General features: G+C 39.0%; 1 protein-coding gene across 1 annotated transcript in view; it reads right to left on the bottom strand.

Moving 5' to 3' along the window:
* Positions 1-15416, bottom strand: part of WDR48 (WD repeat domain 48) — a 31316-nt gene extending 15900 nt beyond the window's left edge. Inside the window, exons 1-12 of the mRNA XM_083377006.1 lie at positions 15351-15416; positions 9616-9756; positions 8816-8894; positions 8239-8321; positions 8016-8145; positions 7188-7276; positions 5140-5241; positions 4362-4586; positions 3264-3338; positions 2442-2544; positions 1145-1242; positions 242-349 (exon numbers count right to left, since the gene is read on the bottom strand). Coding sequence (XP_083233132.1) covers positions 242-349; positions 1145-1242; positions 2442-2544; positions 3264-3338; positions 4362-4586; positions 5140-5241; positions 7188-7276; positions 8016-8145; positions 8239-8321; positions 8816-8894; positions 9616-9756; positions 15351-15398 — 1281 coding nt within the window. The 5' untranslated portion in view covers positions 15399-15416. The remainder of the gene's footprint in view (positions 1-241; positions 350-1144; positions 1243-2441; positions 2545-3263; positions 3339-4361; positions 4587-5139; positions 5242-7187; positions 7277-8015; positions 8146-8238; positions 8322-8815; positions 8895-9615; positions 9757-15350) is intronic.
* Between the last annotated feature and the right edge of the window lie 437 nt (positions 15417-15853).

Below are 15853 nucleotides of genomic sequence, written 5' to 3'. Positions count from 1 at the left end.
ATCAGAAGTCTGAGACAAAAAGATGTTTTTACCTATACTCATTCCTATTCAGTACACTCACTGGGTTACCAAGCATTATTTTAAATCTCATAGGGCATTGTCAGAATATAATATGGGAAAGGCAGCCCTGATTATTATCCTGAGCTCTATAGGAACTGGATAGTATAATAGCAAAGCAGCATACATCATGTCATGTGAAATGGTTATTATTATTATTATTATTATTAAAAATGTGCCTTACCCCGGTTTTTAAGTCTACTGAAAACCAGTTTGGTACATACACCATTTTAAATCTTTTTTTAATTTCTTCTTCAAAGTCCATTTTTCCAAGGTCTTCTATTTTACATGCCTACATATGAGAAAGCCAAGCAAATCTTACAAATTACCATATACATACATAATTATCTAGCATAGTATAATATATGCTATAGTAAATTATACTTATACTAATATAAAATATTAATTTACTCCCAACAGAGCAGTTGACTCAAAGCTGGCTAATTTTCTATTTAATCCATCAAAATGTTTCACAAAACTGAACAGAGCTCTTAGGACAGCTCACGGTAAATCAGAAGTGTCCAACTTTGGCAACTTTAACTTCAATTTCCAATTACCTTTCCAGGAATCTTTCTCAAAAAACAAAAAACAACCCACAAAAAACAAAAAATGGAATAGCCAATGGCTGGATAAGTTGTTATATGTAATTGCAGGTATTGGCAGCAAAAACCCCAACATGGTTACGTTTTTTTAAAAAATAAGCATATACAATACCATTTAGGCAAAGGAATAATGTTTAGATCTGGAAATGGCTATTTCTTAAGAAACAGTGTCAGAAATGACAAGTGGCAAGATTGGTAATTTAAAACATCACGAGCGTTATAGGAACTGCAGCCTCAGTTAAACAGATACTGCCAACTGGTTTATGTTCTAAAGAAGAGGAGGGGAGCTATGGCCCCTTTATGACTTGAAGACTTCAACTCCCAGAATTCCTGAGCCAGCATGCTCAGGAATTGAAGTCCATAAGTCATAAAAGGACCATAGTTCCCTACCCCTATACTAAAGGATTACAAGGGCAAGAAACAAGGAAAGCAGCAGCTTTTTAAATGCCTAAATCACATACATTTAAATTACTAGTTCCACTCACCTTTAATACATCCCAATATGCCACATTGTTGTTTGTGTCTTTGGTTAGTATATGTCGCTTGTCATTGAGAATGTGGCACTGAATGATACTCGCACCGCCTAGGAAAGAGGCCGCAAAAGTGATTTATATAATCCGTGTCAATTTAACATACAGAAAAAAATACATAAAATGTGGCATTTCCCATTAAGAAAAACTCGGAATATAAATTACGTTTTTTTTTCACCTTACGTCCCCTTGTAAGGTTCTGATACCACAGGAAGATGACATAGTGGGGGTTGGTGTTTGCATCATTTGGTATGTTACGTAGAGTTTTTTTCATTGAAAAAAGAAAATCAAGTCTTTATCTATTTAGGAAATTTATATAGCCACCCAATCCACTCACAGTGACTTTGGGCAACTTATAGCAATAAAACCCCAATACAATGCCCAATAAATCCCCATCCCCTTGATGACAACAATCAAAACAACGGGAACCATATCACACTGGGATCCTCAGCCTGCTGGCTAAATCATATCTTCAGGACCTTTTAAAAAAAAAGTGGAGGCCAATCTTATCTCTGGTAACATTCCACAGGTAGGAGCCACCACTTCCAAGGCCCTTCTTCTTGGTCGCACTAGACGGACCTCCTTAGTAGAGGGAATGTATAGCATCCCTTCCCCGCTTCTCTTGTTGGGTCAGCCAGATGTCACCAGGAAGACGGTTGTTCAGCAGACATTAATTATAAATAAGATCTGGCTAAAAACTTGCAAATCGTTATCTCAAATAGCTCTGGAATGGAGTATCTTTATTTTTTTTTCAGCTTCCTATTTTTCTTTAATTCTAATACGAACGCTTCAAGACAGGACAAGTTAGGAAACAGATTCCACCTGTTTATTGTTGTTGAAATATAATAGAAGTTCTTGAATGCCCGAGGTTTTCTCTCTCTCTGCTTTATACCAGAGGTCTCCAAACTTGAAAATTTTTAACACTTGTGAACTTCAGCTCCCAGAATTCCTCAGCAAGGCATGCTGACTGGGGAATCCTGAGAGTTTGAAGTTCACAAGACTTAAAAGTTGCCAAGTTTGAAGACTCTTGCTTTATAACAAAGAGAGTTAAGATGGGGCAACATTAAGGCACTTCCTTACTCCTTCCCCTTTGGGCTGTTTAGTCAAGAATTGCTGAATTCCAGGACATGACAGTGCCCAGAATGATACACAAAACTAATTTTGTAGTATATGCTATTTATCTGTATCACTATATCATTCCCAGGATTAAATTAACAGTTTGGAAAACAAATGTCCCAGATAAGCATCTCACCTTTGATAACTTGATCAGGTTGTGTACACAGGGGTGTGATTGGGTTAGAACAGTCATTGTCATAATCACCGGATGCTCTAAAGTTGTGAATTCCTTTCAAATTCTAAAAAAGAAAGTGGAAGGACAGGACAGGGAAGTATCTTTTAAGTAAGTTATCCAGTAGGAGCATGTATTTCTATATTTTTTTCCATTCCTACAAGGAATTTACAGGTGTCTTCAACTTACAACAGTTCATTTAGTGAGAATCTGAGGTACACTGGCACTGAAAAAGTGACTTATAACTGTTCTTCACACTTACAACCATTGCAGTGTTTCCATAGTCACATGAACAAAATTCAGATACTTGGCAACTGACTCATATTTATGACGATTGCAGTGTCCCGGGGTCATATGACCCTCTTTTGTGACCTTTAGACAAGGAAAGTCAGTGTGGAAACCAGATTCACTTGACAGCTGTGTTACTAACTTTACAGCTGCAGTGATTCACTTGACAACTGTGGCAAGAAAGGTCGTAAAATGGGGCAAAACTCACTTAATAACCATCTTGCTCAGCAATGGAAATTCTGGGGTCAACTGTGGTCGAGGCATACCTGTAATTTACCGGGGACTCACGGGCCAATTTTCCCCTTTTAATAAAACTGTATGAAAGCTTATAATTCATCCAAAAGGAATAACGTACCCGGGGAACCCAATTATTCTCAATCCGAGTTAATATTTTTTTCCTTAGAGCAAATGAACATCCCAACAATATTCTGCCACAGGAATGAGTGACAAACAAAGATGAAAATTTTTAAAAAGGTAGATAAAACATATGCTTTGTACCCATTTATTCACAGAAGACTTTGTCGTTGCAACCCACAGCGCTGGGGGAGGATCGGCCGATCGATCAAGTTCCATCTAAATGAGAACAGAAATTCCAAATCTTAGAATGGAACACTTCTCGAGAGCATTTCCTTATAACATGATGCACACACACACACACACACACACACACACACACACACCCAATGCAGTTTTAAGATTCCTTCAGAAGATAGGGAAGCCTGCAATTTAGCTTTATGTTCTTTTCCTGGGAACTTCTCCCCCTTTAGATACCACCAGGGAATATTGCACTAAGAGAGAGATTATTCAAGCAGAACTTGACACGCTGCCTAGTGTGTACTAATGTAGCATTCTTGGCAAGGATATGGATGCATTTTGTCATCGTCTTCCTGTAGAACTTTTCTTCTTAGCTAAAGGAGGGATGGAGAACTATGGCCCTTTTATAACTTCTGCACTTCAGGTCCTGAGCAAGCTGGCTTAGGAATTCTGGGAGTTGAACTCCAGAAGTCATACAGGGGCCATGGTTTCCCACCTCTGACCGAAAGCCATGGCAATCCCCGGACTTCAATTACGCTATGAACCGGTCCTGTTATCTTGCTGTTTCTGGCAAATGCTGCAAAAAGTGAGCTGGACCCATGGTGCAGAAACCTGCTATTGTCCTTCCTTAGCAATTCTGCACAAAAGGGGCCAGCAGAATGTTAGGCAAGTCCTACAGCATTGGATTTCATCAGATCCCATACTGAAACAGAGGTTTCGTTCTCTCTCAGGTGAGAGAGAAAGAGAGAGAGAGAGAGAGAGAGAGAGAGAGAGAGAGAGAGAGCGCAAAGAGGGACTATATTAAAAACATGCAGATCTTGAAGAAAAGATTTTCATGGCAAGCAGGGGATGACAGATGAGAGGGGAAATGGGCACAAAGGCAACCATTTCATTAATAGTAAAGGCCACCTATGGGTGAGTAGAGATATAAGATACAACAGTAAGAAGGATAAAGTTATATTCTGCATTTCTCCACCAATCATCAGGATAGTCAAAAGCATGCAAAAAAAATGATTTGGGTGGTCAATTCTCCAGTCTTGAAGATCTTTAGAAAAATATTACCTTAAGAACTGGTGCCTTTTCTTCACAAATAAGCACACGGATATCAGGATTTCGTAAATCTGTACAATATATCTTTCTGTCTCTTCCACCCGAATAAACATGAGTGAACGCTTCATTGATTTGAAGTGCCCATACACCTTCATCATGGACTCGGTACGTAGCTATACATCTTTGCTGACCAAGTGACCAGAGTCGCATAGTTCCATCAGAACTGCCAGAAAGACACTGTAAGAATGAGTTAAAAAAATGCTACAATACCTAATTTTAAGAAGAAAGTCACAGCAATCTTTTGACCAATAGAATGTAGCAGCAGTGTTCGATGATATTTCAACCGTTTCTCAACTTTGGCGTGAACTTCGACACCCAGAATTCCTCAGCCAGCACAGCTAGCAGGGGAATTCTGGGAGTTGAAGTCTACATGTCTTAAAACTGTGCCAAGGTTGAGAAACCCTAAACTAAATGGCTAAAGGCTACATTTACTGTATTTTGTCATTAAAATGAAATATTCATCCCTACTCCAACCCATTCATGTTTGACACTTGACTTAAAATGCCAGTCTTGTTTACTGGCTCTGTAAAAAAAATACTCATAACGGATAGGTGTTAAATATGAAATTCAGTTCAGGATACTCAGAGATACGATTTAAGATATACAGTGGATTGAAATGTAATTTTTGTTTTAAAAATTGGAGCTATGTTACTGAGGTAGGTCTAACTGGATGGACAAAACATGACAACATGGAAGGCAAAGAATTGATGAAAGTATGTTAAAAACATACCTGTGTACCATCTCTGTTCAACAGCAAAGCTTTAACATTGTCCGTGTGTCCCTTAAGTTTCATAAGTTTTGCACAGGTTCTTGGGTCCCACACCCTTAAAACCTGTTAGGGGGGAAAAAATCAAATTGGTAACACTTCTGTAATGGTATTAAGTTCATATATCCTAATGTTGCTTGAAAATAGGTTTTTCAAAAGCCACTCACACTAATATTAATACTATGAGGTGCTGCCTATTTCAGAAGGTAAAAGGGTAAACGGTTAGATCTTTTAGAAAAACAAGATTTACTCCGGAAAGCTGTCATGCAGATTTTTTTTTTAAGTAAACGGTTCTTTGCTACCCTTTTATACATCCACACATCATCCCCAACCAACCAAAACTGCCCTGTTTGGTGGGGAGACTGAAATGACAAGGAGAAAACAAAAACTTATGAACAAAAAATCTAGAATAAACTTTGTTGATTACATAGACTGAGTTATGAAATTGTACTTATGTCAACTCCCAGAGTTTCCCAACTAACTGGGAAAATTCTGGGAGTTGAAGTCCACACTTGGTAAAAGTTGGTGAGACTGGGCCACATTTATGGTAGACCACGTATTGCAGCCTGTGAATATCTTAATCTTTTTTTTCCCTCTGATCTATCTGGAAATTCTAGAAACTGAGCTCAGTTTGTAGAATTTTGATGTTATGTCTTCTTCTCACAACGGTTACACTGCTGGAAGACACGCAGAGGAAAAGCAGCAACGCTGGCAAATAGGATGATATCCTCTCTCTCATTACAATACATCTGGTTCCAATGAAAACTTTGACAGACCAGAACAATGGTCTATTTGAAGGAATGAAATGCAATCCTTGCATAGCACAGGTATTACAAGACCAGGGTTATCTGATCAATCAATAAATCTAAGTTTATTTAAGGAATGTAGATACATTTACTCAAAAACTATAAACTTGGAATCCTTGTATTAAAAGTTAGCTGCTCCTTTGTGGCTTCTTCCCCTGATAAGAAAGAAACTTAAGTGTGCATCTTTGGAGAGAGTTCCTTATAGTTTGCCTCAGCTGCTCTCCAAAATGGAAAGAGAATGTATACAAGGAAATCCAAAGGAAATAGCAACCCAAAACTACAGGCAGTCCTCAACTTTTTTTTATTGAAAGTTTTATAAAAGTTACAATATAAACCCACCCCACCCTCCACCCTCCCTCACTTCCCAGAGTTGAATACAGGGTTACAAATAAAATAAACATAATCTAACTAACATTAACCAACTATGTAGGTAACCAAGTTCTTAATACGCTTTAACTCCCTTTAAACTAAAAATACAAACCAAGTTAGAATATTCATACCAATAACATAAACAAATAACATCCTTATTATTAAACTAATCAAAAATTTCACAATAAACTACTAATAAAAATAACAATATAAAATCTATTTGTAAGCTAAATGAAACTTTTTAGTCCCATATTTATTCTGAATATAATCTATCCATCTTCTCCAAACCGAAATGTATCTTTCTTGTGAATGATCCTTCAAGTAAGCAGAAATCTTAGCCATTTCTGCTAAATTTGACACTTTAAGCCTCCATTCTTCTATAGTAGGCAAGCAATCCTTCTTCCAATATTGCCCTACCTTGCAGCTGTTATCAAGTTCAACATCAAATTAATTTCTTTAGTATCACAATCTGTGATAACACCCAATAAAAATAATTGTGGGGTAAACTTGATCTTTCTCTTAAAAATCTTTTGAATGTTCCACCAAATTTTAATCCAAAAAGCTTTAACATTTCTACAAGTCCACCATATATGATAATGGGTGGCGTCCAAACTACCACATCTCCAACATTTGGGCTGTAAATTAGGATACATGCGGCAGTCCTCAACTTATGATCACAATCGAGCCCAAAATTTCTGTTGCTAAGTGAGATAATTTTTTCCTTTTCTATTGCAGAACAGCTCCTGTTTTGTTTTGTAGCTGTACACAAACTCTATTAGTAATCATTTCAGCAATTCATTTTATCCTGTGGGGATAAGCAGTCTAAACTGTGATTACCTTTTCAGTGGATCCAGATACAATTACTGTTCCCATCTGATTCATAGCAAGACTGTAGATTGAGTCTTTGTTCCCACTCAGGGAAGAAGCTATTGGATAGAAAACCCAGTATTATTATTTGAGAGAAAGTACTTCAGGAAGTTGGGGGGGGGGGAAGGAAGCTTGAAATAACAATTCTAATAGCCAAAAAAAACAAAACAACCCCCCCCCAATACAGCAGCTTCCAACTATGTACAAATTTTCAAACATCAAGGATTTATAAACTGACCACAGAAAGAACTCTTTAATAAAATTGTTCACTGTATTTCAATTGCAAGGGATGCTACAGGATAAAAAAAAAATTATGTCAGAATGTGGTAGAGTTGCACTTATATAATTACTTGAACTTGCAAAATTCCAGTCTTATAAGATGTCAATCTAATATATTTTATTCTCTGGCACCCATCAAATTTTTGAAAGAACAGCAGTTCTTCCTCAGAAACTCCAATAGGTAACTGTGCTAACGCTCAAGATAAATGCAAAGGGAATATTACATATAAAGATGTTATTTCAAGATTGTACCAATTTTCAGGGATTCAGTAGAGAGAAAATCCTGATGTTCTTTTCCGAAGGACACAGGGTCAATCCTAACACACACACACCCCTCCATTTTAGATTGAATTATTTGATCATCATAGCATGTCCTATACAAGGAGTCTCCAAATCTGGCAACTTTTTAAGACTTGTGGACTTCAACTCCTAGAATTCCTTAGCCAGCATAAGGAAGTTGCCAAGTTTGGAGATCCCTATCTTACACAAACCACCATGTGTTTACTTCTAGATACTTACTCGTGACGGTATTATTTGAGGCAGTCAGTGCAGTTAACGTATTTACATCCCAGAGGAATATCTGTCTGTCCAACCCAGCAGATGCTACCAATTCTTTGTCTTTTGCATAAGCCAAAGCTTTCACATAATCCTAAAACAAACAAGACGTGTGGCAAATAGAACTAAGCACCAGGATACTGATAGGGCACCCCAAGTGTTGCATGTTGCATTTTTTGTACTTTACCTTGTGAGTTCTTAGGGTTGACATGCAAAACCCTTTATGTGCATTCCATACTTTAACAGTAGTGTCAGATGAAGCCGATATCACTATAACGATAAAATGAATGGTTTGTCTTGATGATAAGTAACAAGAGAAATTCGTTTGCCATTAAAAAACAGAATCGCTGTGACTGATAACTGTTCAGAGGCATATGCCAGAGTTAATTACCAGAAGGATGCTTTCGGAACTTCTATCTCAGGAGGAATTCAGCACCTGTTTGTTTTTGCTCAATGCTGCCAATATCAGGAAAACATTTCTATGGCTTCAGAAATTCTTAATTCAACAAGTATTTTATTTTCTGGTGCTTTAATCCACTTGGCAACATTATTTTAATTTTTTGCAGGTTTTCTTCCCCTCATGTATATGAACTTCAATTGATAATGGCTTCCAATGTTTATTAAAGGACACTATTAAAGGTCAACTGTTATAAATTAAAACAGGGCCTAGGAACGCAGAATGAAAAATTCCGCAAATACCAAGCACTGAGATAATTGACACACATCATTCTACTTCATCATAAAATGTTCAAAAAATTACTTACAAGTTTTACCATTGCAGCAAAGTACAATATCGTTTACCCAGTCCGTATGATGTTCCATTGATGCTATATAAGGGTCTTGCTGGAATTAAAAATAGTATTTTGAGTTCTAATCCTGTGCCATAAGAATTCTCTGGAGGCTGTTATGACAAGAGGCAGCTTCATCTATATTTCACAACTACTATGTTAGCAATCACTGCATCAATTGCCAAAAAGTTTAGGATCCAGTTTAATTATTGCAGCTACATATTAATCCAGGGTATGGTATAGGATTGTGATTATCTGAAGAACATTTCCTGGCAAGCGGCATCTTTATTGCCAGTCAGTCCTAAGATCTACTGACACTTTTTCTAGCCCCATCCTTAGTGAAAGGTCTGGCTAAGTACAAAAAACCCAGAAGAGATGACCACATACTATCCATGTAAGAAGATTAATTGATGGGAGTCATGTTAGGAGCCAAATCTGGCAAAAAGGGGGGGAATACAGACAATGATATTTTGTTTCAGCACAAGTTAGGTTGGCCTTACTGAATGGGTTCAGGCTAAGATATGGTTAAATCACGGTTACCTCAAATCCCCAAATTAAAATCTGCCATTCTTTTCGTAGACCAGACATCTGAAAAATCTGAGCTCTCAAATAAAAAAAAAACTCAAAAAGTAAGCAAAAATAAGGTAAGCGTGATGCTTACAAATACAACTCTAAGCACATTCTTTAACGACACAAACTATTTTTGCTAGGTAATTTGACTAGATGCCTAAAAGTGAAAACGTGTATTGGTAAAGCACATTCCAGGCTTAGTTTACCTTGTGCTGGTTTACACTCCATATCCTGATGATTGAATCTCGACCTGCAGTAAAAAGTCTGTTCAACGCTGGATCCAGCTGTAGTGCATTTACCCCGTTGCGATTATATTTCTCCACCTCATCTCTAATTACATAAGAGACCTAAAATGTTTGATATAAATCCAAGGGAAGTATTAAGAAACTGTAAAGTAGAAACATCAAGCATGCTCAAACATATCTCCTTTTCATAAAAAAAAAAAAAAAGAATTCCTAAACAATTGATGTCTCATATCAGGAATGAAAAAAAAAAAACTCGCAAATTCATGAACGGAGCATTCCAGCTTAATTTGGGAACGTTCCATTCCAGCAGGAGCAATAATTATGATGCACCTTCCAGGTTATGCATTTTTATGATAAATGGACACTCTGAGTTTATTCTAAACAAAAAGACCCCATAGTGTTTTATCAAACTCACGTGACCTGCAAATACTTTAAATGCTGGAATAATATTCATCTGTTTCTAATAAGACCTCTAAGAGTTTTCATTGCTCAGGTCCATTTTCCTGCTCTAAATTTCTCACTTCGTTTATGAAAAAGAACCCCACAACATAGAGGATCTCTTCCTAGATATATATTTTATTTTATTTATTAAGAAAATTTATACGGCTGTCAGTGTCTTTGGGTGGCTTACAAGGAAGAAACCCCAATACAAAAACAAATACCATCCCACATCAGCTGGTGACAACAATCAAACGAGCTGTGTGACGGGCTCTATATCATGCTGGGGTCTCCAGACCTATTGACTAAACCACGTCTTCAGAGCCTCGTGAAGTCTCTAAGTAGGGGCCATTATTATTTCTGCAAATTCATCTCTTTTAATCCAGGTTTTCATACTAATCCCCTAGCTAAAATTAACTTTTCTTGCTCACAAAGGAATTTCAGTTCACATGGCTTTAAAGAATTTTTATCACTTTTTTTTTTTATAAAAAAGTCATTTCTAGAAATATTGGTATTCTCATCCCACGCCCAATCTACACATACAGTCCCCTTGTATAAGACAATATGGTCTTAATACGGAATGACAGCACTGAGTCCATATCTATAATAACCAAAAGAAATATGAGATATTTCACAATTTCACCTGATTTCTTAAATCTGACATGATACAGATGTAGCTATTTTATTTTGTAGCTATAATTATGAACATAACAGTATATTGCATAATATGGCAAGAAGCTATTATAATCTTATTTCTTCCAGAATTCTGAAAACAACAAAACAGCTTGCTGACAAGAAAAATAATCAGCAATATGAAATTTTCTGGCTACTGAAGAGATCTCACACACCACTTTAGGGTTATTAGGAGAGTGTCTAAATGCTTTCTGCATTATCTACAGCTTTGGTGAACAATGGATTCTGTCTTGCTACATTCTCAATACTCTTTCTCCTAGTCCTCCAGAAGATGCAAAAAGAGGGCATGCATACATTTATTTTCCTTGCAGACATTTACCGTGATGGAATGTAGTACGTATTTTCGAGAAGAAGGGGCTACATTCCACAGGGCAAAGAGACAGTGAAGTTTAGATTGTTTGGTTGGGAGAAAAAGAATTAAAACAGCACCACCTTAGCAATTCTCAGAGTACATCTTTAACGATGCAAGCTGTTGCTTTAGTTTGGAAAGATTTTTGTTCACAGGTGGGGAACAATCCCATGTGTTTTTCGTGGGCCTCGGGGCTCGACATTTACACTTACTTTATGTCTATCATCAACCATACTGGAATAACAGCTACCCCTTCTGCCGTTGTACAATGAGTATAGTGGAAGCTTTATAATACCATACATCAGTACTCAGCGCTTGTTAATTACTTGGTTTGCTCTTTTAGAAGAGAATATACTCTTCAATCCCCCAAAATGTCCAAATACATTGGAAAATTGTGTTCCTTCTGATGGCTGTCAGAAAATTCTGGTCTTAACTAGAATGTTAGTTTAATTACTTTCATTTTAAATTCACCGGCCATATATTATACTCATCCCAGCTTCTGCCAACCTAGCAGTTGGAAAGCACGTAAAAATGCAAGGAGAAAAATAGGGACCACTCCGGTGGGAAGGTAACAGCGTTCCGTGCGCCTTTGGCGTCTAGTCATGCCGGCCACATGACCACGGAGACATCCTCGGACAAGCGCTGGCTCTTCGGCTTTGAAACGGAGATGAGCACCGGCCCCTAGAGTCGGAAACGACTAGCACGCATGTGCGGGGGAACCTTTACCTTTTACCTATTGTTATGAAATGCTGGTCTATAAGTGTAAATAAGTTTTATTTACCAACTACAGTTGGTGCAAAAAGCTCTGGAAGAAAATATTCCTGTAATTCCTTATTTTAATGCCTGTGGAGATTCTCAGTTATCCAGGTCACAGCTGTCTAAAAAGTGTTTTTTAAAGGCAACTGAACAGTTTTTTTCCCCCAGCAGTCCAGTTCTCCTTGTTTTAATCAGCCTCCACATGTAGGAAAAGCTCCTCTCATTCAGAAGTGGCTCCAAAGAAAAGACAGACACACAGAACTCTAGAGTAGTTTATTCTCAGCTGCAAACCTTAAGGCTTTAAGTCAATTTCTACCTTGAATTTATTCTCACATGGGGCACAATTTGGAAATGAAAAGAAATTCTTCTTGCCTTTCCTCCCCCTTCCCGTCCCCTCTGCGGGGTCTAGCAGACACCACTGGGAATCCTCCTTGCAAATCCTAGAAAATAGGACTGTGGACGCTTATACTTATCTTGCATAGTTCTATCAAAGTAAGTAACGTTAAGAAATGTGTGTCGGTCAGATTCCTAGAACTTTACATGGGCATATGCTTCTACAGCAGGTTTCTTAGTACAATATCAAAGAATCCTTACCTTCTTCCATTTCACATTTTAGGCTAATGTCCCTCCCAAATTTAATTTAATTTTATTAGATTTATATACCGCCCTTTCCCGAAGGACTCAGGGCGGTTTACAGGGCATTTTAAAATCACACCAATACAAAATACAAAAGTTAAAAGACAATTAAAAAGATTAAATTATCCCTGAAAATAAAACCCCAGTTAAAATTCTCAGCCTGGGCCGGAGAGCTCAAAGAGCCAAGTCTTCAGGTCCCAGCGGAATGAACGTAGGTCAGGGGCAGTCCTGAGCTCCACTGGCAGCTGGTTCCAGAGGGCAGGCGCACCCACAAAGGCCCTCCCCCTGGGTGTTATCCACCGGCAATCTTTTACCGGCGGCACCCTGAGAAGACCCTCCCTGTGTGAGCGCACTGGACGAAGGGAACTTGAGGTGTTCCCTCAAATATCCCGGACCCAAGCCATTCAGGGCTTTATAGGTCATCACCAGCACCTTGAATCTCACCCAGAGGGCAACCGGAAGCCAATGTAGCTCACAGAGTAGAGGTGTTACATGGGAGTATCGGGAAACCCCCATCACAAACGACTACCTCTACCCAAATACTAACCAGGGCATCCCCTGCTTAGCCCCGCCACCTCGACAATCTGCAACAAAAGAACCATGGAAGAGCCAAGCTTCTCACTGATATTGGCGCTAAAACCTGCCACGCTTCAGAAACACAGTCCTTTGAACAATTTTAAAAACTAGCATGTCAAAAAGGGTCCTCACGATGAGAAGGAAGATAATGGATATGTAAAAAGAACTGGAGTAACACACTCTGTCCAAGGAACTAGTTTAAATAGTGAATTAAAGGAATTAGAAATTCTGATGGCATTCCCAAATAGGACATAATACAACAATCCAGTTTTTATTATTTCTACACCTATGTTATTATTCCTGCGATACATTTTCATCACAAAATAGAAGCACTTCCGTTCATTTTGTTTTCTACTCAGACCAGGCTTTTCCTCAACATATTCTAGACTTCTTAGGCTGTCTTTACTAGGATGTTTGGGGAGAGCATTACATTAAAAAAAATGTCTGCAAACTTAGCCATTTTCTCAAACATGCTGATACCTCCTGATAACTCTCTGATTCTTCATCAGGAACACTTTTAATTTTCACAATGATCCTGAGGTTAAACCTGACTGCCTAATCTGCAATCAAGTAATTCCACTAATTAATAAGCCTATTTTTAGCAATATTTCTATTAGCATTCATTCATCCGACCTTCCAGGCAGTGACATAAAATATTAAAAACTTAAAGCTCCAAAATATGAGAATTACAAGTATACTCTAATCCAGTGCAGACTGCTATAATATACCTCCAATCTGCTGGTTTTTAATATGCATCTGTTAGAAGATCCAGATAAACAATACTTATCCAAATGTACTGTATACAACTTTTCAAGAAACAGTTATACAGCTAGTCCTTGACTTAATAACACTTTATTTACTGATCTTCAATGGCAATGAAAACAGTGAGTTATGACTGTTTTTCACACTTATGACCATTGCAGCATCTCCAAGGTCATGTGATCAAAATTCAGATGCTTGGCAACTGGCATGTATTTATGACGGCTGCAGTGTCCCAGGATCAAGTGATCAACTTTTGCGACCTTCTGGCAACAAAGTCAATAAGGAAGCCAGATTCATTTAATAACCATGTTACTAACATTTGCAATGATTTAAATAATAACTGGGGCAGTAAAACGGTTCAAAACTCACTTAACAAATGTTTCACTTAGAAATAGAAATTTGGACCTTGTGGTAAGTTGAGGACTACCTGTACTCAAAACTGGCATGAGAAACATCGATGCAGCAGAAGCCAAGCTATATTTTTTTTTACCCTTCACACGGTAAGAAAAGCAACTGGAAATGATTCTGAGAGAATAGGAAAAGGATGGAGAATTGGAAAAGCTAACAACTAATACCTTAAAGCTCTAGCACATAATGGCTTAGGTGCCTCCAGGAATGAAAAGCTAGATTTGCTGAACTTCATCACTAACGCAGTAATAAAATGAGACCAAAAAGATAGAGAAGCCTATTGCAGCTTAAATATACCCAGCTTCAGATTTCAATAGGGTTATCTTTTGGATATTTTTAGTGGAAGAAAATCGATTCGTTAAAACACAGAGTAATATATTGAATCTGCAAGAGCCCAGACTGCAGGTGGACTCATCAATATTTCATTTTTTTTATTTTCTGTTAAGGTAGGCTCAAGCCAAAAACCAGAACACCAGGTCCCTCACTTGTGTCTCAAGGACAATTGGAGATTTCAAGCAAGGCCTCCCCAGCCCTTACCTGGAATTTTTCTTTCTGGCCCACCTCAACTCTATGATATTAGACCTGAGAAATTATTATTTATTTGAATTTTTTAACCGCAATGGACTCTGGGCGGCGAAGTAGCCCAGCCAATTCATAGGTAAAAGGGCTTTGCTGCTGTTGTTTTTTTGCAGCTTGGATCGAGGGATGTGTCGGGGGGGAAAAAAAGCCACACGCCGTCTCTCACAGCCTGGCAACACGACACAGCAGTAAACGTTACTCCTCCAAGCCACGCAAGACGCGAGCAGCCTTCCACCTCCCCTGACGTGATAACCGCCAGATCTCGGGTGGGGCAAGACCCATAATCCTCGGCCGCGGGGCCGAGAGGTAACCCAAGGCGAATCCCCACACATGAGGGAGACGAGATGAAGAAAGCTGCCTGCCCACCCCGCCCTTCGCCCGTTGCTCTGCCCGCCAAGCCACCACGCCGCTCGCTCGCTCGTCGTTTCGCGCAGCGCAGCTAGGCCGCGCCTCCCTCCAGCTTCCCTTGCCGGCCAAGCGCCCCTTTCGCCTCCTTCACCTGCACTTTCCGCCGCCCCGCTGTATTCTGTCGGTGATGAGCCGCCATCTTACATGTTGACACTCTGTCGTCATATCCGAGGGAAGATTAAACCGCCCGGAAGTCCCACCCCCCCAGAGGCGGAGACTTCTGTTTCCCCTTCTTTTTAACTCAGGCACTGAGGCGGGGACTGAGTAGAAAATGGGCGTTACGTGCGGATGTGTTTTGCGCGGTTGCTAGAGCAGCGGTTATTGCAAAGCCGCGCTCGAGATTGTTTTTATCTCGCGAGATTTGGACGGGGCTGTAGCGGGCGGGCGTGGTGCTCCAGGTCCAGCACCTCGTCATCACAATGGAGATAAGCTCCGCCCCCTTTGTTAGCCCCTTCGGCTCGGTGAGACCTCGGGTCGACTTTCCCGCCGTTTCATTTTTTCCCGCCCTTTTGAAGCCTTTTCGTGATTTTCAGTCTGAAACTGTCGAGATATTTTTTTTAAAAAAGTAATAAATATTACCCCCTTCCCAGCCGT

The sequence above is a fragment of the Vipera ursinii genome, assembly GCF_947247035.1.
Source record: "Vipera ursinii genome assembly, chromosome: Z".
NCBI classification, from domain to species: Eukaryota; Metazoa; Chordata; class Lepidosauria; order Squamata; family Viperidae; genus Vipera; species Vipera ursinii.
Note: the sequence above shows the minus strand (reverse complement) of the source record. Positions and strands in the feature narration are given on the sequence as shown.